This window comes from Cottoperca gobio, unplaced genomic scaffold (genome assembly GCF_900634415.1).
Source record: "Cottoperca gobio unplaced genomic scaffold, fCotGob3.1 fCotGob3_359arrow_ctg1, whole genome shotgun sequence".
NCBI lineage: Eukaryota > Metazoa > Chordata > Actinopteri > Perciformes > Bovichtidae > Cottoperca > Cottoperca gobio.
The window spans coordinates 68,433-93,249 of NW_021166956.1; the positions used below are offsets into that span (position 1 = coordinate 68,433).

General features: G+C 45.2%; 3 protein-coding genes and 1 long non-coding RNA gene across 4 annotated transcripts in view; 2 read left to right on the top strand and 2 right to left on the bottom strand.

Moving 5' to 3' along the window:
- ubtfl (upstream binding transcription factor, like) overlaps positions 1–14,057 on the bottom strand; it is a 15,385-nt gene extending 1,328 nt beyond the window's left edge. The window contains exons 1-14 of the mRNA XM_029427686.1: positions 13,917–14,057; positions 12,239–12,333; positions 11,605–11,780; positions 11,204–11,287; positions 10,822–10,977; positions 10,610–10,674; positions 10,416–10,536; positions 10,121–10,231; positions 9,896–10,023; positions 9,645–9,786; positions 9,526–9,567; positions 8,992–9,105; positions 2,885–3,031; positions 2,594–2,722 (exon numbers count right to left, since the gene is read on the bottom strand). Coding sequence (XP_029283546.1) covers positions 2,594–2,722; positions 2,885–3,031; positions 8,992–9,105; positions 9,526–9,567; positions 9,645–9,786; positions 9,896–10,023; positions 10,121–10,231; positions 10,416–10,536; positions 10,610–10,674; positions 10,822–10,977; positions 11,204–11,287; positions 11,605–11,780; positions 12,239–12,299 — 1,476 coding nt within the window. The 5' untranslated portion in view covers positions 12,300–12,333; positions 13,917–14,057. The remainder of the gene's footprint in view (positions 1–2,593; positions 2,723–2,884; positions 3,032–8,991; positions 9,106–9,525; positions 9,568–9,644; positions 9,787–9,895; positions 10,024–10,120; positions 10,232–10,415; positions 10,537–10,609; positions 10,675–10,821; positions 10,978–11,203; positions 11,288–11,604; positions 11,781–12,238; positions 12,334–13,916) is intronic.
- LOC115005737 (uncharacterized) lies at positions 13,042–15,681 on the top strand. Its single transcript, XR_003831980.1, has 2 exons — positions 13,042–13,922; positions 14,007–15,681. It is a non-coding gene; the product is annotated as an uncharacterized LOC115005737 (long non-coding RNA).
- Positions 15,682–17,326: 1,645 nt separating this feature from the next.
- Positions 17,327–19,510, bottom strand: LOC115005738 (arf-GAP with SH3 domain, ANK repeat and PH domain-containing protein 1-like). Its single transcript, XM_029427687.1, has 7 exons — positions 19,507–19,510; positions 19,120–19,272; positions 18,961–19,036; positions 18,826–18,890; positions 17,772–18,121; positions 17,574–17,696; positions 17,327–17,401 (listed from the first exon to the last, which is right to left on the bottom strand). Exons 1-7 carry the CDS (start codon positions 19,508–19,510, stop codon positions 17,327–17,329), a joined length of 846 nt encoding a protein of 281 aa, XP_029283547.1.
- A 1,605-nt stretch (positions 19,511–21,115) lies between these two features.
- On the top strand, positions 21,116–24,523 carry LOC115005739 (arf-GAP with SH3 domain, ANK repeat and PH domain-containing protein 1-like; the record flags this gene model as incomplete). The annotated part of the gene is made up of 8 exons (XM_029427688.1): positions 21,116–21,245; positions 21,701–21,792; positions 21,933–22,119; positions 22,686–22,771; positions 23,146–23,261; positions 23,400–23,467; positions 24,098–24,205; positions 24,285–24,523. Coding segments are annotated over exons 1-8 (962 nt in total), but the record flags the coding sequence as incomplete, so codon positions are not given.
- Positions 24,524–24,817: the final 294 nt, after the last annotated feature.

Here is a 24,817-nt window from a genome sequence, read left to right on the forward strand (position 1 = left end):
CAGTCTGTGTATTTATTTTTCTGCATGTGTCTTTATCTGTGCACAAACACTTTAAACACACAGATGGAGCTGCACTAATAATATATATAATAATAATATCAGTATTATAATAATAATATCAGTATTATAATAATATTATCAGTATTATAATTATATTATCATTATTCTAATATATTATCAGTATTCTAATAATATTCTAATATATTATCAGTATTATAATAATATCAGTATTCTAATATATTATCAGTATTATAATAATAATATCAGTATTATAATAATATCAGTATTCTAATATATTATCAGTATTATAATAATAATATCAGTATTATAATTATATTATCAGTATTATAATAATATCAGTATTATAATAATAATATCAGTATTATAATAATATCAGTATTATAATAATAATATCAGTATTATAATAATATCAGTATTATAATTATATTATCAGTATTATAATAATAATATAAGTATTATAATAATAATATCAGTATTATAATAATATCAGTATTATAATAATAATATCAGTATTATAATAATATCAGTATTATAATAATATTATCAGTATTATAATAATATTATCAGTATTATAATAATAATATCAGTATTATAATAATATCAGTATTATAATAATATCAGTATTATAATAATATTATCAGTATTATAATAATATTATCAGTATTATAATAATATCAGTATTATAATTATATTATCAGTATTCCAATATATTATCATTATTCTAATATATTATCAGTATTATATTTATATTATCAGTATTATAATAATATTATCAGTATTATAATATATTATCAGTATTATAATAATATCATCAGTATTATAATATATTATCAGTATTATATTTATATTATCAGTATTATAATAATATTATCAGTGTTATAATATATTATCAGTATTATATTTATATTATCAGTATTATAATAATATTATCAGTATTATAATATATTATCAGTATTATATTTATATTATCAGTATTATAATAATATTATCAGTATTATAATATATTATCAGTATTATATTTATATTATCAGTATTATAATAATATTATCAGTATTATAATATATTATCAGTATTATAATATATTATCAGTATTATATTTATATTATCAGTATTATAATAATATTATCAGTATTATAATATATTATCAGTATTATAATAATATTATCAGTATTATAATATATTATCAGTATTATATTTATATTATCAGTATTATAATAATATTATCAGTATTATAATATATTATCAGTATTATAATAATATTATCAGTATTATAATATATTATCAGTATTATATTTATATTATCAGTATTATAATAATATTATCAGTGTTATAATAATATCAGTATTATAATTATATTATCAGTATTCCAATATATTATCATTATTCTAATATATTATCAGTATTATATTTATATTATCAGTATTATAATAATATTATCAGTATTATAATATATTATCAGTATTATAATAATATTATCAGTATTATAATATATTATCAGTATTATATTTATATTATCAGTATAATAATAATATTATCAGTGTTATAATATATTATCAGTATTATATTTATATTATCAGTATTATAATAATATTATCAGTATTATAATAATATTATCAGTATTATAATATATTATCAGTATTATATTTATATTATCAGTATTATAATAATATTATCAGTATTATAATAATATTATCAGTATTATAATATATTATCAGTATTATATTTATATTATCAGTATTATAATAATATTATCAGTATTATAATATATTATCAGTATTATAATAATATTATCAGTATTATAATATATTATCAGTATTATATTTATATTATCAGTATTATAATAATATTATCAGTATTATAATATATTATCAGTATTATAATAATATTATCAGTATCATAATATATTATCAGTATTATATTTATATTATCAGTATTATAATAATATTATCAGTATTATAATAATATTATCAGTATTATAATATATTATCAGTATTATATTTATATTATCAGTATTATAATAATATTATCAGTATTATAATATATTATCAGTATTATAATATATTATCAGTATTATAATTATATTGTCAGTATTATAATTATATTATCAGTATTATAATAATATTGTCAGTATTATAATTATATTATCAGTATTATAATATATAAATCATTATTCTAATATATTATCAGTATTATATTTATATTATCAGTATTATAATATATTATCAGTATTATAATATATTATCAGTATTATAATTATATTGTCAGTATTATAATATATTATCAGTATTATAATAATATTCTAATATATTATCAGTATTCTAATAATATTATCAGTATTATAATAATATCAGCATTCTAATAATATTATCAGTATTCTAATATATTATCAGTATTCTAATATTATCAATATTCTAATATATTATCAGTATATATATTATCAGTATATATATATATATATATATATATATATATATATATATATATATATATATATATATATATATCTCTGAACATTGGAATGTGTAAAGTGTTTTTGGCTGCAGCCTCAGCAGGAGGGGCGTGGCTCACTGACCACAGGCTGGTACTGAACCTCGTAACGCTTCTGGTCCTCCGCCGCCTTCTTGATCCACGGGATCTTCTCCTTCTTCTCCATCGACTTCCAGGCCGCCTCCATCGCCGTCTGGGCTTTCCTGCGATCGCTCTGTGGAGTCACATGACCCGCGGTGAAATCATTTTCGCATGAAAGGATCGACTACATCTGACGTTTGAGGTCACAAGTAATGAGTGAGACGCCACAGGTCATGTTGAGGTTCTGGGCTCTTTAGTGTGTGTCTGATAATAAAACATAGTGAACAAAGCTCACTCTGAATTTAGCCAGGTAGTCTCCGATCACACTGTGTTGCCACATCTCCTCGGCTGTTTTAGGCGTCTCTGGAAGCTTCGCAGCCTTCTTCCCGTCCCGCCTCGCGGCAGGTGCCCACGTCTCTGACTCCGCCTCCCGAACTCTCTCCTGAGATGAAAGGAGAAACACCAGCTGACAGGTGAGTCTACAGTCTCCATCAAGACTGAACATTAGTACAGTAAGGCAAGCTCAACACCAGGATGCCAACGAGCTCAACACCAACAAGCTCAACACCAGGATGCTAACGAGGTCGATGCTAACGAGCTCAACACCAGGATGCTAACGAGGTCAACACCAACAAGCTCGACACCAGGATGCTAACGAGGTCAACACCAACGAGCTCAACACCAGGATGCTAACGAGGTCAACACCAACGAGCTCAACACCAGGATGCTAACGAGGTCAACACCAACGAGCTCAACACCAGGATGCTAACGAGGTCAACACCAACGAGCTCAACACAAGGATGCTAACGAGGTCAACACCAGGATGCCAACGAGCTCAACACCAGGATGCTAACAAAGTCGACACCAGGATGCTAACGAGGTCGACACCAACAAGCTCAACACCAGGATGCTAACGAGGTCGACACCAGGATGCTAACAAGGTCGACACCAAAATGCCAATGAGGTCGACACCAGGATGCCAACGAGGTCGACACCAGGATGCCGACGAAGTCGACACCAATGAGCTCAACACCAGGATGCCAACGAGGTCGACACCAGGATGCCAACGAAGTCGACACCAGGATGCCCACGAAGTCGACACCAGGATGCCCACGAAGTCGACACCAATGAGCTCAACACCAGGATACTAACGAGGTCAACACCAACAACCTCAACATCAGGATGGTAACGAGGGAGGTCAACACCAACAAGCTCAACACCAGGATGCTAACGAGTTCAACACCAACAAGCTCAACACCAGGATGCTAACGAGGTCGACACCAACATGCTAACGAGGTCAACACCAACAAGCTCAACACCAGGATGCCAACGAGCTCAACACCAGGATGCTAACGAGGTCGACACCAGGATGCTAACAAGGTCGACACCAGGATGCTAACAAGGTCGACACCAGGATGCTAACGAGGTCAACACCAACAAGCTCAACACCAGGATGCCAACGAGGTCAACACCAGGATGCCAACGAGGTCGACACCAAAATGCCAACGAGGTCGACACCAAAATGCCGACGAGGTCGACACCAGGATGCCGACGAGGTCGACACCAGGATGCCGACGAAGTCGACACCAGGATGCCAACGAAGTCGACACCAATGAGCTCAACACCAGGATGCTAACGAGGTCAACACCAGGATGCCAACGAGGTCGACACCAAAATGCCAACGAGGTCGACACCAGGATGCCGACGAAGTCGACACCAGGATGCCAACGAAGTCAACACCAACAAGCTCAACACCAGGATGCTAACGAGTTCAACACCAACAAGCTCAACACCAGGATGCTAACGAGGTCGACACCAACATGCTAACGAGGTCAACACCAACAAGCTCAACACCAGGATGCCAACGAGCTCAACACCAGGATGCTAACGAGGTCAACACCAGGATGCTAACAAGGTCGACACCAGGATGCTAACGAGGTCAACACCAACAAGCTCAACACCAGGATGCCAACGAGGTCAACACCAGGATGCCAACGAGGTCGACACCAAAATGCCAACGAGGTCGACACCAAAATGCCAACGAGGTCGACACCAGGATGCCGACGAGGTCGACACCAGGATGCCGACGAGGTCGACACCAGGATGCCGACGAAGTCGACACCAATGAGCTCAACACCAGGATGCTAACGAGGTCAACACCAGGATGCCAACGAGGTCGACACCAAAATGCCAACGAGGTCGACACCAGGATGCCAACGAGGTCGACACCAGGATGCCAACGAGGTCGACACCAGGATGCCAACGAGGTCGACACCAGGATGCCAACGAGGTCGACACCAGGATGCCAACGAGGTCGACACCAGGATGCCCCCGAAGTCGACACCAGGATGCCAACGAAGTCGACACCAATGAGCTCAACACCAGGATGCTAACGAGGTCAACACCAACAACCTCAACACCAGGATGGTAACGAGGGAGGTCAACACCAACAAGCTCAACACCAGGATGCTAACGAGTTCAACACCAACAAGCTCAACACCAGGATGCTAACGAGGTCGACACCAACATGCTAACGAGGTCAACACCAACAAGCTCAACACCAGGATGCCAACGAGCTCAACACCAGGATGCTAACGAGGTCGACACCAGGATGCTAACAAGGTCGACACCAAGATGCTAACGAGGTCGACACCAAGATGCTAACGAGGTCAACACCAATGAGCTCGACATCAGGATGCTAACAAGGTCGACACCAGGATGCTAACGAGGTCGACACCGACGAGCTTAACACCAGGATGCTAACGAGGTCGACACCAGGATGCCAACGAGGTCGACACCAATGAGCTCAACACCAGGATGCTAACGAGGTCAACACCAGGATGCCAACGAGGTCGACACCAAAATGCCAATGAGCTCAACACCAGGATGCTAACGAGGTCAACACCAGGATGCCAACGAGGTCGACACCAAAATGCCAACGAGGTCGACACCAGGATGCCGACGAAGTCGACACCAGGATGCCAACGAAGTCAACACCAACAAGCTCAACACCAGGATGCTAACGAGTTCAACACCAACAAGCTCAACACCAGGATGCTAACGAGGTCGACACCAACATGCTAACGAGGTCAACACCAACAAGCTCAACACCAGGATGCCAACGAGCTCAACACCAGGATGCTAACGAGGTCAACACCAGGATGCTAACAAGGTCGACACCAGGATGCTAACGAGGTCAACACCAACAAGCTCAACACCAGGATGCCAACGAGGTCAACACCAGGATGCCAACGAGGTCGACACCAAAATGCCAACGAGGTCGACACCAAAATGCCGACGAGGTCGACACCAGGATGCCGACGAGGTCGACACCAGGATGCCGACGAAGTCGACACCAGGATGCCGACGAAGTCGACACCAATGAGCTCAACACCAGGATGCTAACGAGGTCAACACCAGGATGCCAACGAGGTCGACACCAAAATGCCAACGAGGTCGACACCAGGATGCCAACGAGGTCGACACCAGGATGCCAACGAGGTCGACACCAGGATGCCAACGAGGTCGACACCAGGATGCCAACGAGGTCGACACCAGGATGCCCCCGAAGTCGACACCAGGATGCCAACGAAGTCGACACCAATGAGCTCAACACCAGGATGCTAACGAGGTCAACACCAACAACCTCAACACCAGGATGGTAACGAGGGAGGTCAACACCAACAAGCTCAACACCAGGATGCTAACGAGTTCAACACCAACAAGCTCAACACCAGGATGCTAACGAGGTCGACACCAACATGCTAACGAGGTCAACACCAACAAGCTCAACACCAGGATGCCAACGAGCTCAACACCAGGATGCTAACGAGGTCGACACCAGGATGCTAACAAGGTCGACACCAAGATGCTAACAAGGTCGACACCAGGATGCTAACGAGGTCGACACCGACGAGCTTAACACCAGGATGCTAACGAGGTCGACACCAGGATGCCAACGAGGTCGACACCAATGAGCTCAACACCAGGATGCCTAACGAGGTCAACACCAGGATGCCAACGAGGTCGACACCAAAATGCCAACGAGGTCGACACCAGGATGCCAACGAGGTCGACACCAGGATGCCAACGAGGTCGACACCAGGATGCCAACGAGGTCGACACCAGGATGCTCCCGAAGTCGACACCAGGATGGTAACGAGGGAGGTCAACACCAACAAGCTCAACACCAGGATGCTAACGAGTTCAACACCAACAAGCTCAACACCAGGATGCTAACGAGGTCGACACCAACATGCTAACGAGGTCAACACCAACAAGCTCAACACCAGGATGCCAACGAGCTCAACACCAGGATGCTAACGAGGTCGACACCAGGATGCTAACAAGGTCGACACCAAGATGCTAACGAGGTCGACACCAAGATGCTAACGAGGTCAACACCAATGAGCTCGACATCAGGATGCTAACAAGGTCGACACCAGGATGCTAACGAGGTCGACACCGACGAGCTTAACACCAGGATGCTAACGAGGTCGACACCAGGATGCCAACGAGGTCGACACCAATAAGCTCAACACCAGGATGCTAACGAGGTCAACACCAGGATGCCAACGAGGTCGACACCAAAATGCCAACGAGGTCGACACCAGGATGCCAACGAGGTCGACACCAGGATGCCAACGAGGTCGACACCAGGATGCCAACGAGGTCGACACCAGGATGCCCCCGAAGTCGACACCAGGATGCCAACGAAGTCGACACCAATGAGCTCAACACCAGGATGCTAACGAGGTCAACACCAACAACCTCAACACCAGGATGGTAACGAGGGAGGTCAACACCAACAAGCTCAACACCAGGATGCTAACGAGTTCAACACCAACAAGCTCAACACCAGGATGCTAACGAGGTCGACACCAACATGCTAACGAGGTCAACACCAACAAGCTCAACACCAGGATGCCAACGAGCTCAACACCAGGATGCTAACGAGGTCGACACCAGGATGCTAACAAGGTCGACACCAAGATGCTAACGAGGTCGACACCAAGATGCTAACGAGGTCAACACCAATGAGCTCGACATCAGGATGCTAACGAGGTCAACACCAGGATGCCAACGAGGTCGACACCAAAATGCCAACGAGGTCGACACCAGGATGCCAACGAGGTCGACACCAGGATGCCAACGAGGTCGACACCAGGATGCCAACGAGGTCGACACCAGGATGCCCCCGAAGTCGACACCAGGATGGTAACGAGGGAGGTCAACACCAACAAGCTCAACACCAGGATGCTAACGAGTTCAACACCAACAAGCTCAACACCAGGATGCTAACGAGGTCGACACCAACATGCTAACGAGGTCAACACCAACAAGCTCAACACCAGGATGCCAACGAGCTCAACACCAGGATGCTAACGAGGTTGACACCAGGATGCTAACAAGGTCGACACCAAGATGCTAACGAGGTCGACACCAAGATGCTAACGAGGTCAACACCAATGAGCTCGACATCAGGATGCTAACAAGGTCGACACCAGGATGCTAACGAGGTCGACACCGACGAGCTTAACACCAGGATGCTAACGAGGTCGACACCAGGATGCCAACGAGGTCGACACCAATGAGCTCAACACCAGGATGCTAACGAGGTCAACACCAGGATGCCAACGAGGTCGACACCAAAATGCCAACGAGGTCGACACCAGGATGCCAACGAGGTCGACACCAGGATGCCAACGAGGTCGACACCAGGATGCCAACGAGGTCGACACCAGGATGCCCCCGAAGTCGACACCAGGATGCCAACGAAGTCGACACCAATGAGCTCAACACCAGGATGCTAACGAGGTCAACACCAACAACCTCAACACCAGGATGGTAACGAGGTCGACACCAATAAGCTCAACACCAGGATGCCAACGAGCTCAACACCAGGATGCTAACGAGGTCGACACCAGGATGCCAACGAGCTCAACTCCAGGATGCTAACGAGGTCGACACCAGGATGCCAACGAGCTCAACACCAGGATGCTAATGAGGGAGGTCAACACCAACAAGCTCAACCCCAGGATGCCAACGAGCTCAACACCAGGATGCTAACGAGTTCAACACCAGGATGCTAACGAGTTCAACACCAACAAGCTCAACACCAGGATGCTAACGAGGTCGACACCAGGATGCTAACGAGTTCAACACCAACGAGCTTGACACCAGGATGCTAACGAGCTCAACACCAGGATGCTAACGAGTTCCACACCAACGAGCTCAACACCAGGATGCTAACGAGGTCGACACCAACAAGCTCAACACCAGGATGCTAACGAGTTCAACACCAACAAGCTCAACACCAGGATGCTAACGAGTTTAACACCAACGAGCTCAACACCAGGATGCTAACGTGGTCGACACCAGGATGCTAACAGTAAAGCGCACCTTGACAGAGAGAGACTTGGTTCTGTGTGGGCTGGGGGCCACGCCCCCTCCATGTCTGGCCCCACCCATTTTTTCCTCGCCCATAACCCGGTCTCGCTCCTCATCCGGGAGACTCTGAAAAACACAGGAATAAAAACGTAACATTATTTTTTATCTTTATATTTAGGAGCTCAACAAAGAGACAAACTATCGTGTGTGTGTGTAAAATATAATTATATTTCAGATCATAAATGAGATTGAGGGTTTTCATTTACTGTTCAACGACATTTTAATAAAATAAAATTCTCTTTTTATTCCAATATATTCACCTTCATATCGTCTCCTATACATTTTTTTATAAACATGGAAGATAATCAAAATAATAATGAAAAATATAAAATCAAAAGACTGATTTGAAGATATAAGTTATATATAGAACATAAAACCATCTGCACGTCAATACTTCTCATTCTAATAAAGTAAAACAAACGTTTGGCACTTATTGTGAAATGATTGAGTTTGAATGAAGAGGAATCAGCGGAAATGTTGACGTACCTCCAGAAACCTCTGCAGGTCGACGTCGTACTGCTTCTTTCTCTGACAAAACACACAAACAGGAAGTGAGAGCAGATTTCACATTTAAAGCCGAATGATGCTAACGCGTGGACACCGACCTGTTCGCAGCGTTTCTGAAACATGTCCTTCTCTTTCTGCGTCATCATCTTCCACTGTTTACTGCAGAGCACCATGCGCTCCGTGCTGGGGACGTCCTTCATGTTCACCATCAACTCAGCGCAGTACAGCGAGTACCCATTACTGCAACACACACGTTAGCATTCATCAGCACACCGCTATCAGCTGGTTAGCATCCCGTCTGTCAGCATCGTTCATCATTGTGTTGCTCGTGTTCACAAGAGGAACTCACGGTGGAGGTTTGGTTGGCCGTCCATCAAACTTGTCCTTCAGCTGTCGCTCTGCTTTTGTGAGGACGGACCGAACGTGATCATCAGCGGTCACATCTGGATGAGCTTCATGATACGCTCTCATACTGCCCTACACACACACACACACACACACACACACACACACACAGTCAGGACCCTCCTGATGGTTGAATGTGGAGGTCGGAGATGAAGAGTTGTGTTTGTACCTCGTATTCTTTCTGCAGCTCCAGAGCTTTACTGATCCACTTCAGCCTCCTCTTGTCAGACAGCTGAGACCACTGTCTCCTCAGAGCCTCCTTCAGCTCCTTCGGACTCACCTGGAACAACAAGGACAGTAGGTGTGTGTGTACCTCTGGGTGCAGCTTCATGTAGTGTGTGTGTGTGTGTGTGTGTGTGTGTGTGTGTGTGTGTACCTCTGGGTGCAGCTTCATGTAGTGTGTGTGTGTACCTCTGGGTGCAGCTTCATGTAGTGTGTGTGTGTGTGTGTGTGTGTGTGTGTACCTCTGGGTGCAGCTTCATGTAGGTCTTCTTCTCGTGGTTGTACCACAGCTGTTGGGGGGTCTTGGGTTTCTCCGGCAGGTCGGACTTCTTCCGCTCTTCGATGAGCTCAGGATGCAGCTCCCTGCAGGTCAGCTGACGTTAGCAACAACACACACGCAGCTGCTTCAGTTCAACAGTAACACACACACACTCACTTGAATCGAGCCATGTTCTTCTCAAACTCCTCTTTCTCCCGCTGGAACTCTGTGATGTACTTTTGCTGCAGGAGAGTAAAGAACAGTCATTGTGTGCTCTGCATGTTTCACACACACACACACACACACACACACACACAGTGTGACTCTGCGTGTTTCAGGGGGGATTGTGTGAGGTTGTGTGTGTGTGTGTGTGTGTGTGTGTCTCTCACCTTCTTCTTCTCCGGCAGCTCCTTGTACTTCTTGGACAGGATCTTGGTCAGGTCCAGGTTGCTCATCTCCGGGTGGATTTTGGCGTATTTGGCTCGTTTCTCCATGAAGAAGCGGAAGTACGGAGTCAGAGGTTTCTTGGGGAAGTCTGGATGAGTCTGTGTGGAGGTCAGAGGTCAGAGGTCAATACGTGTAAACCTCCAGTTATTATCAAGACACAACAACACTTCATGTTCGGCGCCGGACATCAGCGTCACTATCGCTGCGAGGGAACGAGACTTTGCTGAACCAACAGTCTGCTCGCTGAACAACCACACGTCGTGCTGAATGTGCAGAATGAATTCTTAGAAAGTGAACGTGTGACATCACGAAGCTGCGTCTCACCTTCAGCTTCTTGCCTTTGTACGGATTCTTCACGAACTCTGTGGCGTCGACGATGATCTCCGTCATCGTTCTGTACTTACGAACCTGAATGCATGAAACACGTGGATATGATTTATAATCTTTAGTTTCTTCATGCCTCTGGAGTGTGAACACATTCTCTTTAATAACCTTTACAATGATGGATTTAGATAATCAGATGCACACTAACAGCATTTATAACAAAGAGTAAAACACACGAACACTTCAGTTTAACGTCCTGATAACCTCTGAAAGGCATCTTCACAAGAAGCAGGATCCTTAATGTTAGGGCTTCATCACTTACATACATCATAAACCCATGAAGCGTGTCAGCTGCTCATGACTGAGATCAGATATCTAATAATAATAAAGCAGCTGCGGACCTCAGTGGAGACTTTCTGCCACTTGTAGCGACACATCTCTCCAGTGAAGCTGCCGAAACACACTTTGTCCCAGTCGAAGTGCGACTCCGTAGTTTTATACTTCATGGCGTCCGTGTCCGGCAGCAGACTGCGGATCCTCTCCAGCAGAGTCAGACAGTCCTCCTTAGACCAATCATCTACACACACACACACACACACACACACACACACACACACACACACACACACACACACACACACACACACACACACACACACACACACACACACACACACACACACACACACACACACACACACACACACACGATTTAGAGTTCAGCAAGTCAAAACAGTAGGAAACTTCCCGATGAGTTGGGACGCAGCTAAGACAACAGAAAATGTTTGACGGGGAGGGTCCGACGGTCCGATGGCACGTGACATCAGAAAGCTCGCAGTTCTTCCCCAACATATTTTCTACCGCCCCCGGGAAACTATTAGTCCCGAGCCCCCCAACAACCTGCGGTACTGTAGGAAAAAGAGGGAGAACGGAGCTAACAGCTAATGCTAACGGAGGTTCCACTGAGTTATATTATGATGCGTTCAGGCTCTATCGAATGTAATCTATAACGTTATCATGATGTGTTCATGTTACCTGGTTCGTTTTTGATCCTGGAGCTCTGAGCTGTGGAGACGCTGCTGCTGCCGTTCATCATGCAGCGAGTGACGGAGAAGACCCCGCCCCCTCCTCTACACACACACACACACATTAAATTGGGATAATGAAAGTAGACAACTGAACTAGATACAGAACATGAGATCAGTCGTTTTTACACATTTTGATGCAGAATGTTACAGATTAAACGTTTAATGTGATGAAGACTGTGATGAAGAGGAAATCTTTGGAAAAAGCCAATAAGTGGAACTTGAGTTGTCAAAAGATTTGTTGAGAAACTTTGTGAAGTTGTTCTGTACGATGAGGAGCGGCCAGAATATTACATTATTATATAATAATCAATATAATTATTTTATTATTACTGCTTAAAATCCAGAAATGTATAAAGTAAGAAATGAGTCTGGAGGTGAAGATGCCACGAGCTTAAACAAGGAGAAACACAAACAATAACAAAGAAAAGTAATCTAACATAATTTACAAAAATAACCAAAATAATCATCATCATCATCATTACTTAATAACAGATGTGTCACAATACACACAACACACTCCTCCTGCCTGCCCGGCCGAGGCAGCCTTTCCCCGGCTGTGGCGCAACACCGCGGCTCGCGGACAAGGTCAACGTGGGGGTGGGGGGGGGGGGGTAGTAGTTCAATTTCTGCACTTCTGTGTAGCAGAATATTAAATGTGCTGCTCGTTGTTGTCAGAGACAGTTCAACCAACAACAGGTCAGTCAGAGGGCAGGCTGGACTCAACACGATGTCTCACCAAACTCCATTGAACAATATGTCACTTTCAATCAAAGGCGCTTAAATATAAACATACAGCTCGTGTAAGACGTGCTCTCCGCTCTTTATGAGCAACTCTGCACTTCGGCATCAATCAAATACATCATGCACCTCTTATTTTAGTTTTAACAAGAAGTTTAGAATCTGGCTCCAATTCTAAACTTGCTTCACCCAAAATAAAGCAGGGAGGGCGGTAGAGAGGCGGCGACCTGCCGAGGCAAGAGTTTGTTGAAATACACTGTTCACAAACACATGTCCTGAGACATGTGCGTGTATGTCCTGAGAACAATGTCTGCCGCCGTGTTGAGCTGAAGGATTTGTAAACGCAGCTTGTGACGGAGACGTGCAGCGGAGTGAAGCCAGCGGGCCGTCAAGCTCCAGCTGCCCCGGTAATGGCGTCCGTCCTCCGGCAGGAGTCACCACGTAGCTTCCGCTGGCACGCAAAGAGCTACTCGAGACAAGCTAGCTGAAGCTTTTCTGGTTTAACGTGTAAAACTGCGACATTTAACAAGACAATAAAAACGCGAATTTAATCTAAAAGCGTTTTAAACAGAAACATTCGACACGTGCCGCAGATTATAGCATCAGTAAGTAAAACTACAACAATTATAAAATGCGTCGACCTCCTTCGGTTGTAAACACGAAGGGATTAAAATGGCGAAATATTCGCCTGGTGTCAATGATTTCATGCAAACTGCGAGCTGGATGGTCCCGGTGCTCCGGTGGATGGTCCCGGTGCTGAGCGGCAGGATGTCTGGCTGCTGCCCCAGAAGCCTTCACTGCGAAGCCGCCATGAATGTTCTGCTGACTCGGGGACAAACGACCAGAAAACCCCACAAATCTGTTTAAAATCACATCTAACTACTCACCTTCAGGTTGGAACAGAAAGCCGGGATAATAGTGCACACCACTGTGGTCGTTTGGGTTATTTCGGTACTTTCAAAGTGTGTTTTTTTCAGCCGTAAACCCCGGGGAGTCAGCTCGAAACGAATCCGACAAAAGGAGCGTCTAGTCCGGTATGAAACTCCGCCCAGCGCCGCAGGGGGAGGAACTCCGGGAGAAAACATGAGGACAAAGGCGGAGGATGAAACCAGAGATAGCGGATAAAACAGCAGCCAAACCCGCTGAAAACTACTTAACATGTACAATTATCATTTTTATTTTATGTATTTTACACAAGCTTTCAGTCAATATGTAAAAAAAAATAAAAACTGCGGCAGCGTCTTTATCTGGAAACCTCCCGTCCTGACTTTAACCTGGTCCGGGTCCAGATGCTGAAACCGACGGGGAGACCGAGGACTGTGGCCCGGGGACCCAGCCGTGCCGGAGGGAGGCTGCTCCGGGCTCCGAGAGGAAGCAGAACCAAAGTGTGCAGAAAGTCACCAGGTGAGCCGCATCTCAGGTCTCCTCCCGGACCGTCCGGTGCTCATCAGCGGCTCACCAGCGGCAGTGTGACCTGCATCCTGCGGGACAGCAGCCCGCATCTACATGGCCTCCTGCCCGCTGAGAACACACCGTCTGCCCGGGAGACCCGCCGACCTATACCGGCGTTCTTACACTGTTAATCATAAATCCTATTTTTTTATTGTAGAATAATGCACTAATTGTACATACTTATTTCTTATCAAGTATTTATGATTTGAAAAACTAAACCCTTAATTTGAAAAGCCCTTAATGAACACAAGTTTAAGGGTTTCATGATTTTCCCTTTAACTTCCACAATCCATGAAGAGTTTAAGTGTAATTAAGGTTCAGCTGCTAATTAATGAGATTTTACTTCTGATTATTATTTAGATATTTTACAACTTTCATGGACTGGAATATATTAAGATATATTATTAATTGAAATACTTTAATATTCAGTTTCGTAATGTTAAATATTGTTTTATGTTTTAATGTTTGTCCCCCTGCCACTGAGTTTTTTATTGTCAAAATGTGTTCAATAAATAAAATTAGGACCAAATTAATTTTCCCATAATGCATCACGCTGACTAGATGAAGGACGGGCGATAGAAAAGTAGAAAATAATCTTTAGTAAAGTAAAATAATCTCAAACTATGTTGATGAAGGATCAACGTATACATTGACATTTAAAGACATATTCTGTATATCAGGAGCTGGAAGGAAATTTATTTATATATTATAATATACTTACTACATGAATGTAGAAGATAACCTGCAGATGAATCCATGATGAGAGCAGCAGCGCTACACAAAAGACCACAAATGTTTATTTGTTTATTGTTTTCCTGCTCGGCTCAGGCCCGGCACAGGAAACAGACGGATGACTTCATATTTCACAATAAAATAACATGAAAACAATAAGAAGCACCTTCAGTCTGTAGAAAACATATTTTAATAAGTAGATAAAAACACTGGTTAACCTTCAGACTGACCAGAGCAGAAACATCAAACCTGAAACATGAGATCATTATTTATTTTAACGTAAACCTCATTAGGAGATAATTGTCTTTTCTTTGGTGACTGAGATGTGCTTCCATGCTAGGCTACCAGTTTGTGCTAAGCTACCAGTGTTTGTGCTAAGCTAGGCTACCAGTGTTTGTGTTAAGCTAGGCTACAAGTGTTTGTGCAAAAATGTAATTGATAACATCAGCTCTCATCGTGTTTTACTTTCTTCAATAACAAAACATTTTTATTTGAAACAACATTGAACCCTAAAACCACTTCAGCTTAGCTCCGCGCACAGACAAGACATGTTGGTAATGTAGTGCACTGGTTACCGGCGGTATAACTAACATTACTGCGAGTGTTTAAAAGACAACTTGTTATTCTCACATGAACCTCTGATCAGTGGATCGGTTCTGCGGTGAAGAGGACTTTAACTCTCGTTAGTAAGGATGCACGATTCACTAGCGGAGGATCGGCCTTCTGCCAAGCAACGAAGAGAGTTCCTGCAGCCAATCAGTGAACAGTCCTGTGACATGTGACTTATTTATTGTTGGCGTCTGAAACACATAAACACGCCTCCCGGCCGTAGAGACATGTCGTGAGAGCCGCGCGTCACCGCTGCTTGGCGTTCCCCAGAGGACACACAGGGCTCATTTAGTGTCTCGGAGAAAGATCAACGACAGTTTTATTCTGTATACAGATTATTTCTAATTACATTTAATTTATGTTTCACAAAAATAAAGTTGTTGTAGGTCTACTGAAACATAGTTCTCGTGTAGCAGCTAGTTCGCGGCTTTTAAAGCAGTTTTCTTTTGAATACAAATGTTTTTAATGTGAAAGGTTCAGTGAAGGTCATTTCATCAGTTTGTGCTCATTCAGACTTTAAAACTGTTTTTAAATGAAGATGTCACTTTCTGCTGACTGAGCACAAAAACAGGATGCTAAGTAGCTAACGGACCAAACTGAATTTATTTTCAGTTAGCAGCAGCATGTTAGCATGTTAGCCTTCATAACGTTTGTGGGGATTATTTATAAAGTACTGCCTCCATGACAGTTAATCGTATGCAGGTACACTCCGTATTAATAATGTCATATTATAATAATGAAATACAGAATGATCAGAGGGGCAGTGAGCTGCAACATGTGGAAACTAAAACCTTGCAAAACACCTGAACTTTGTTTAAAGTGTGTTTCAGCCTCAGATCTGCTGCTTTTGTTTCACATCAAAGAGACGGAACATTTAGAGACGTTTCATACACGAACATGAACGTAGAATGTGCAGATGAATCCACGATGAGTCAGTGAGCAGCTGGATTAAACAGACACATAGCTGACTGAGGCGACTCCACGGCCGCTGTAGGATGTTCCTCGTGTTCCTTGTGTGTTCCAGATGTACCGTTCATGTTCCCACGCCGCTCAGTCTTTAGGGTGTGGACACAACACACCAAGAACAGAACCACCTGTCATTAAATACTTATCTACATATAGAGTAGGGGGGAGAGACGCAGGGTAAGGCCCAGGGTGGAGGAGGAGGAGAAGAAGAAGAAGAAGAAGGAGGAGAAGAAGAAGAAGGAGGAGAAGGAGAAGAAGTAGAAGAAGAAGGAGAAGAAGAAGGAGGAGAAGAAGAAGGACGACAGGTGCCCCCCCCCTCAGATGAATGTTGTGCTTCTGTGTGATTGGCTGCTGCTTGTCCAATCAGATTCCTGCTCCTGACCTCTGACCTTTCCTTCTCTGCAGGTTTCTTTGATCTGGCCCGCTCGGGTCTGCATGCTGGGTTGCTACGGTGACTGCAGAATAATAACGTCTATGTACAGCGAGGATGACTGACTCCGCCCCCGCCCACCTGCCGAGGTCTCGTGGCCTCACGCTGTCAGTCAGAGAGCGTGTGGACGAAGGACACTGGGAAGACGCCTCTCCTCTCCGGACGACCCTCGATGTGTCCCAGCTGAGAGCAAACACAAAACTCTGAAACGTCATCGAGTGATTCAATCAGTTTCTTAAAGGAAATAAGTTGTTTACAAACACAACGATCACTTCCTGTCAAGAGACAGGAAGTGTGTTGATGATGTTGATGAAAGAGTGCAACATGTGCAGCACCGTGGGGGGGGGGTACTCACCCACCACTCCTGGTCCTCCTCCCCGGTGACCACGATGACTTCCCCCTCAGCGAACGTCAGCTCGTCCTCGTTGTCGGCCTGACAGTCGTAGATGGTTTTCACCCGCCGGGTTTTGTTCCTGACCTGCGGAGGAAACGAGCGTGAGACGAGTTTGTTTGTGTCGCTGCGTCTCCGTCAGCTGAAGGTGTCGTGACTCACGGAAGTCATTTTGCGCGGCAGAGGGACGGGCGTCTCTGCGGCTTCGTCGGCGTCTTTGCGAGGTGACGGCCGCTGGCTCTCTGCCATCTTGGAACCCTGCGTATCCATGGCAACAGGGGAGGGGCCAGGCCTGTCGCCCAACGGCGGTTTGGGGGGCAGGTCTTTGAGCAGGGGTTTGGGGGGCAGGTTGGACAGATGGGGCTTCTCCGCCAATGAGGCTCTGTGGGCGGAGTCCACCGGGGTGAGGGGTGGCTTAGGGGAGGTGTCGATGAAGGGAGGAGACTTCTGGGGGGAGGGGGGAGGTTTGTCCACGGAGGGGAGGTGGATGGTGTCGATCTTCCTCAACGCCACTGAGAGAAAACACAAGAACACAAACAATATCAAATTAATCTCTAACGTTCGTCGTGCGTTTTGTCTTCTCGTGTGTGTGTGTGTGTGTGTGTGTGTCTGTGTGCGCATGTGTGTGTGTGCATGTGTGCGTGTGGGGGGGGCGATGGAAAGAAACAATAACTTATTTACACGATATCATCATCATACGTGATATATGTAATAAAATATTAAAAATCACTTTAATCACCGGTTTATCACCGAGTTTCACCAGGAAGCTTTGAGCGCCGAATATATAATATAAAGAATATAAAGATAATATATAATAATATAAAGAATATATAATATAAAGAATATATAATAATATATAATAATATAAAGAATATATAATATAAAGAATATAAAGATAATATATAATAATATAAAGAATATATAATATAAAGAATATAAAGATAATATATAATAATATATAATAATATAATATATTATATCAACGTGTTGTTTAGAATAAAATAAAATTCTTTGTAGCGTCCGTGTTGTTTCCACGTTACGACTTTAAGCTCATGAACTCACCGAAGTCGTAAGATCGACTTCCCAACTCGGGAAATGGGACATCAGAGGAGCACCTGAACGCACCATCGGCCTCTGCTCTCTGAGGGACTTTCCAGTTTCTAGGTTGTCAGAGGTGGTGACTGAAGAACACAGAGAGCTGAAAGAAGAGTCTCACCTTTCTGAGGTAGTTTGGGGAGAACTCTGGGTCCCAGCGTGGACTTGGTGTTACTGGAGGTCGAGCTGCAGAAGGTCAGCAGAGGTCAGTTTGTGCTTGTTGGACTTTTAACGGTTTATATGAGAGTTAAAATACCTCTGCTGCTGCTGGATTCCCTCAAACTTGCTGGCAGTTGATGTCTTGTTTCCAAGTGGGGGGGTCAACCCACTTCCTGTGTGAAAACAGCATGAGTTCCACCAGGTCACATGTTAGTGTTGGATAGTGCGGTGCTGCCCGCTGCCGCTGCCGTCTTACCTTTACCCTGCAGGACGGGGCTGGGGGGGTCAGACAGGGTGCGCTTGTGTCCAGGAGGAGGGGGAGGGGGTCTCTTCTTCAGGGTGGAGCTTCCTCCTCCTGCGCTGGTCTGAGAGGTGAGGATGAGGGAGGTGGGCGGGCCGGAGGCGGGACCTGAGGGAGGAACCAATCAGTGATTTGATGCACAGGAGACGCTGCAGGTGAACAGGGTCAAACATGTAACTAACAGATATCATGAAGCTTCCCCACTTCATGACTCACATCAACACAAGTTTATATTACAAGTGTTTAATATGTACATGAGGCGTTATGTAATGTAGCTGTGGAGAGTTTACATCTACACACAGTTACAAACACACTCTGATGTTTTCTTTACACTCGTCTGACGCATGAAGAATGTGCCTCTAGTTTTCGTCTTAATGCCAACATCACATTTCCGACTGCATTATTTGATCCCCATTCAAGTTAGCATCAGGCTAACAGGAAGTTAGCATCAGGCTAACCGGAAGTTAGCCAGCTTGTGCGCTGCAATGACATGCTGCTGCCCTCTACTGTTTTATATTATTAGCCCGAGTGTCCAAAAAATGATACGATTACAAAATCGATCATTGACCTTTGGCCTAGGGTGCTCTGGTACCACGTGCACTTATGAGCATCCTTATGTTCGAACATGGTGTTTGTTACGGCCATTCCATGACTAGCACAGAAGTCCAACAACAAACGACCATTCGGGTTTAGATCAGGGAGTCCCTTCCTCCCAATCACGCCTCTCCAGGTGTCTCCATCTTTTCCCACATGTGCGTTGAAGTCTCCCAGCAAGACTACGGAGTCCCCTACTGCAGGGCTCCATTCAGGGTCTCCAAGAAGGCCGAATACTCCGAACTGCGGTTTGGGGCATAGGCAAAAACAACAGTCAGAGTTTTCCCCCACATAACCTGAAGGCGGAGAGAGGCGACCCTCTCGTCCACCGGGGTAAACTCCAACGTAGTGGCGCTCAGCCGGGGGCTTGTGAGTATCCCCACCCCGGCCCGACGCCTCACACCTTGGGCAACTCCGGAGTCCAACCCCTATCCAGGAGTACGGTTCCAGAGCCAAGACTGTGCGTAGAGGTAAGCCCCACCAGATCCAACTGGGAGCGCTCCACCTCCCGAACTAGTTCCGGCTCCTTCCCCCACAGAGAGGTGACGTTCCACGTCCCCAGAGCCAGTCTTTGCTGCCCGGGTCTGGTCCGTCGAGGTCCCTGACCATCACTGCCACCCGTGTGACAGCGCACCCGACCCCAGCGGTGGTGGGCCCACAGGATGGATGGATGGGAGGCACCACGTAGCTTCTTCGGGCTGTGCTTGACCGGGCTCCGTGGCAAACCCGGCCACCAGGCGCTCGCTGTCGGGCCCTCCCTCTGGGCCTGGCTCCAGACGGGGGCCCCGGGCTTCCTCCGGGCAGGGTCTCTCCTTTCCTTTCCCTTTTTTTCATAAAGTCGTTTTTGAACCATTCTTAGTCTGGTCCCTCGCCTGAGACCAATTTGCCTTGGGAGACCCTACCAGGAGCACTAGGCTCCAGACAACACAGCTCTCAGGTTCATAGGGACACACAAACCTCTCCACCACGATAAGGTGATGGTTCCCAGAGAGGCAGATTATTTTCGACATATTGAAAATATAAAACATATCCATCCGGCTCCTCACAGTCCTGAAGTCTTTCTGTAGTTGTGTCACAAACTGAAATCAGTAGATCTGCTTATTTGAGACTTTGAAGACTGCAGGAAACTTTACTTTAACATTAATCCATCATCAACATAGTTGGAGATTCTTTTTGTCGATCGTTGCAGCTCTAATTTGGTAAAGAATAAACGCCAAACATTTCTCCCTTTGCAACAGAACACGTCTCTGTGCTCTGCACCAACACCTGCCCACGTTTACCTGCAGAAAGTAAAGTTTGGGGGACTGGTTCCTCCGTGTGTGACGATGTTGTGTAATAAACGTGTGTGTTTAGATCCTCGCTGGGTCTCCACTAACCTCGGCGTTCTGACCTGCATCGAGTGTTCAGGGATCCACAGAGAGATGGGGGTCCACGTGTCCAGAATCCAGAGTCTGGAGCTGGACAAACTGGGAACCTCAGAGCTGCTGGTAACCTGTCTGTCTGTCTGTCTCTCACCTGTCTCTCTGTCTCTCACCTGTCTCTCACCTGTCTGTCTGTCTCTCACCTGTCTGTCTGCCTGTCTCTCACCTGTCTGTCTGTCACCTGTCTGTCTGTCTCTCACCTGTCTTTCTGTCTCTCACCTGTCTGTCTCTATGTCTGTCTGTCTCTCACCTGTCTGTTTGTCTCTCACCCGTCTGTTTGTCTCTCACCCGTCTGTTTGTCTGTCTCTCACCTGTCTGTCTCTATGTCTGTCTGTCTGTCTCTCACCTGTCTGTCTCTATGTTTGTCTGTCTCTCACCTGTCTGTCTCTCTGTCTGTCTCTCACCTGTCTTTCTCTATGTCTGTCTGTCTCCCACCTGTCTGTCTCTATGTCTGTCTGTCTGTCTCTCACCTGTTTGCTCAGTTCTCTTTGTTTACGTTTCTTCTCCTTCCTTCCGGTCAGCTTGCTAAGAATGTTGGGAACTGTAGTTTTAATGAGATCATGGAGGCCAGTCTCCCGTCTGTGTCCTTGAAGCCGACGGCCTCCAGCGACATGTGAGCGTCTTTATTTGTACAAAGTGCGTGAAGTTGTTTCCTGTTTGCTCTGCCGCTTGCTGCACTTCTGTTCTTTAAAGAATCACTTTATTCAATTAAAGGATTTTGCTATTTTTAACTTGCACACCTGCTGTCTGCAGGACGGCGAGGAAGGAGTTCATTAACGCCAAGTACATGGAGCGGAAGTTCGTCAGGCGCAGCGTCTCCACGGCGAGCAGCAGGCTGCGAGAGGTTTATGAGGCGGTGCGATCCAGAGAGCTACTGTCAATCATCCAGCTGTACGCAGAGGGGGGGGAGCAGCTGCAGCCCATACCTGAACCAGCCAAGGTGGGTGGGACATCACACCTGTGTGGACCTTCACACCTGTGTGGACCCTCTCACCTGTGTGGACCCTCACCTGTGTGTGGACTCACACACCTGTGTGTGGACCCTCACACCTGTGTGTGGACTCACACACCTGTGTGTGGACCCTCACACCTGTGTGTGGACCCTCACACCTGTGTGTGGACCCTCACACCTGTGTGGGGACTCACACACCTGTGTGGGGACTCACACACCTGTGTGTGGACTCACACACCTGTGTGTGGACCCTCACACCTGTGTGGGGACTCTCACACCTGTGTGGGGACTCACACACCTGTGTGGGGACTCACACACCTGTGTGTGGACTCACACACCTGTGTGTGGACTCACACACCTGTGTGGGGACTCACACACCTGTGTGTGGACCCTCACACCTGTGTGGGGACTCACACACCTGTGTGGGGACTCACACACCTGTGTGGGGACTCACACACCTGTGTACCTGTGTGGGGACTCACACACCTGTGTGTGGAGCTCTGATGTCTCTGTTGTATTTGTGTTGATTGGATGTTTGATGTGTTTCTGAACAGGAAGCTGGAGAGACGGCGTTACATTATTGTGTTCAGACAGCTGATCAGTCCTCTCTGCACCTGGTCGACTTCCTGGTTCAGAACAGGTACGCAACTCCCTCACAGTCCAGGAAGTGAATCGGAGATAAGATAAATAATGCCAGAGATTGCTCAAAGATATAATAAATATTAAGTGTATAAGAAGTCATTTCAACATCAGTGCAAAACAGTAAAGTAATATTTCACATGATATGAATAATGTTGTTCTCGGGAGAGTTATCGTATATATTTCATGCTCCTCTGTGCTCTGATGAGAGGGGGGGGGGGGGGTATGGTCCATAACAATGAGGAGAGTAAGATGCTGAGGAGACCACGAGGAGCTCCACACAACGCTACAGGAGGTGTCCGCAGTGCATTAAAGTGCAGTGTGTGTGTGTGTGTGTGTGTGTGTGTGTGTGTGTGTGTGTGTGTGTGTCTGCAGTGGTAACCTGGACGGACAGACGGACGGAGGACACACGGCTCTGCATTACTGCGTTCTGTACAACAAGCCCCAGTGTGTGAAGCTGCTGCTGAGAGGAAAACCTGACATCCACATCAGTAAGAGACGAATACTATCTTCCAGGAGCAGTGCGGCATGTCTCTTCTCCAGAGTCACGTTTCTCATCATCTGTGTGTCCAGGACGTGCTTAGCCTAGCTTAGCTTTGTGTTATTACAAGCTGCCTGTGTCTCCTCAGCCAATCAGAGCGGAGAGACAGCGCTGGACATTGCCCGCAGTCTGAAGAACTCCCAGTGTGAGGAACCGGTAGGACCAACAACATGTCATGATGTGTTTAGACCAATGTGATGTGAACGCTGTTAGCATAGCATCAACCAAACTCCATTCAGAAAACTAGTGTTTTAAAGTAGTTTTCTTGTCTGGCCTCTATGTTAGAGCTTTTATCCAATCAGCCATAATGTGTTGCCAGGGTCCAAGAGATCTGCCCTGAGGCCTTCAGAATCAACAGCGCCTGTCGCTTAAAGTGAACGGAGACAAAACTGTGGCGTTAACCAATCAGCATTCGGCTCACAGCCTCCGAGAGGCACTGCACAGTGTACTGCTGGGAATGCCTGCTACAACTAAATGTTTCTAAACATTAATATGACTCTGTTGTTAGCGTGATGCAACACCCGGTTATACTGCGTTCTGTCTACATGTATAGTTTCTAGATCCATGGCGTCATAATGATGGTATTAAGAGGGGGAACCATTCAGGTAGGACTGTAGGACATCACTGAAGGCCAAGGTGTGAAATGCACGGCCCGCCACTGTGATGGAGTTATTTCTGCTTCCCGTTGATACATTTATTGCAATTAAATCAGAATCTGTTTATTGTTGGTTCATACCGCTGTAGTAAATCAGCCGGATGAAGTAACGCCTCCTCTCTGTGTCTCAGCTGGTGGAGGCGGTTTCTGGCAGGTTTAACCCTCATGTTCACGTTGAATACGACTGGAACCTGCGACTGGACGAACTGGACGAGAGCGACGAGGAACTGGACGACAAGGTAACACAGAGCAATCAAAGATGCTCCTCCCGCCTCCTCCCCTTGTTTCTCCTCACGTCTCTGTCCGTTCCTCCTGCAGCCCAGCCCGGTGAAGAAGGAGCGCTTGCTCCGTCCTCAGAGCTTCTGCCCGTCCTCCAGTCTGTCCTCTCAGGAGAAGCTCTCTCTGCCAGCCTCCTTCGGTCCTCCTCACAGGGACAAGCAGCGCCTCTCCTACGGGCCGTTTGCCAACCCCGTCTACAGCACCTCTTCTGACACTCCTCCGTCCGCCGGGCCCCGACGCCTCGGGACCTCCACTAGCGGCCAGGAGCCAGGGGAAAGGTGAGAGGCCCTGAGACATATATTTAATAATAATAATGCTGAAAGCTTTAAGAGTATTCTCCTCATGATAGAACCCTTAAGAAACCAGAAGGTTACGGATCATAATAAACATTTTTCCTTATTATCAGAACGACTTGATTACATATATTTAGTATCTCACTGCCGAGCAGCAGAGTTCTGCTGGAACCGATGGAGCATCTGCACAGTATATAAACATGATGTACATAAAGTATATACATCCAGTATATACATACAGTATCTACAGTATATTATATAAAGTATAATAATAATAAT

What these genes read in the sequence shown, in the direction of transcription:
- LOC115005738 (XM_029427687.1), bottom strand. An exon ending in GGAATCCAGCAGCAGCAGAG is followed by an intron (nt 18,891 to 18,960) that starts GTATTTTAACTC and finishes GACCTTCTGCAG; the next exon opens with CTCGACCTCCAGTAACACCA. An exon ending in CCCCAAACTACCTCAGAAAG is followed by an intron (nt 18,122 to 18,825) that starts GTGAGACTCTTC and finishes GTTTTCTCTCAG; the next exon opens with TGGCGTTGAGGAAGATCGAC.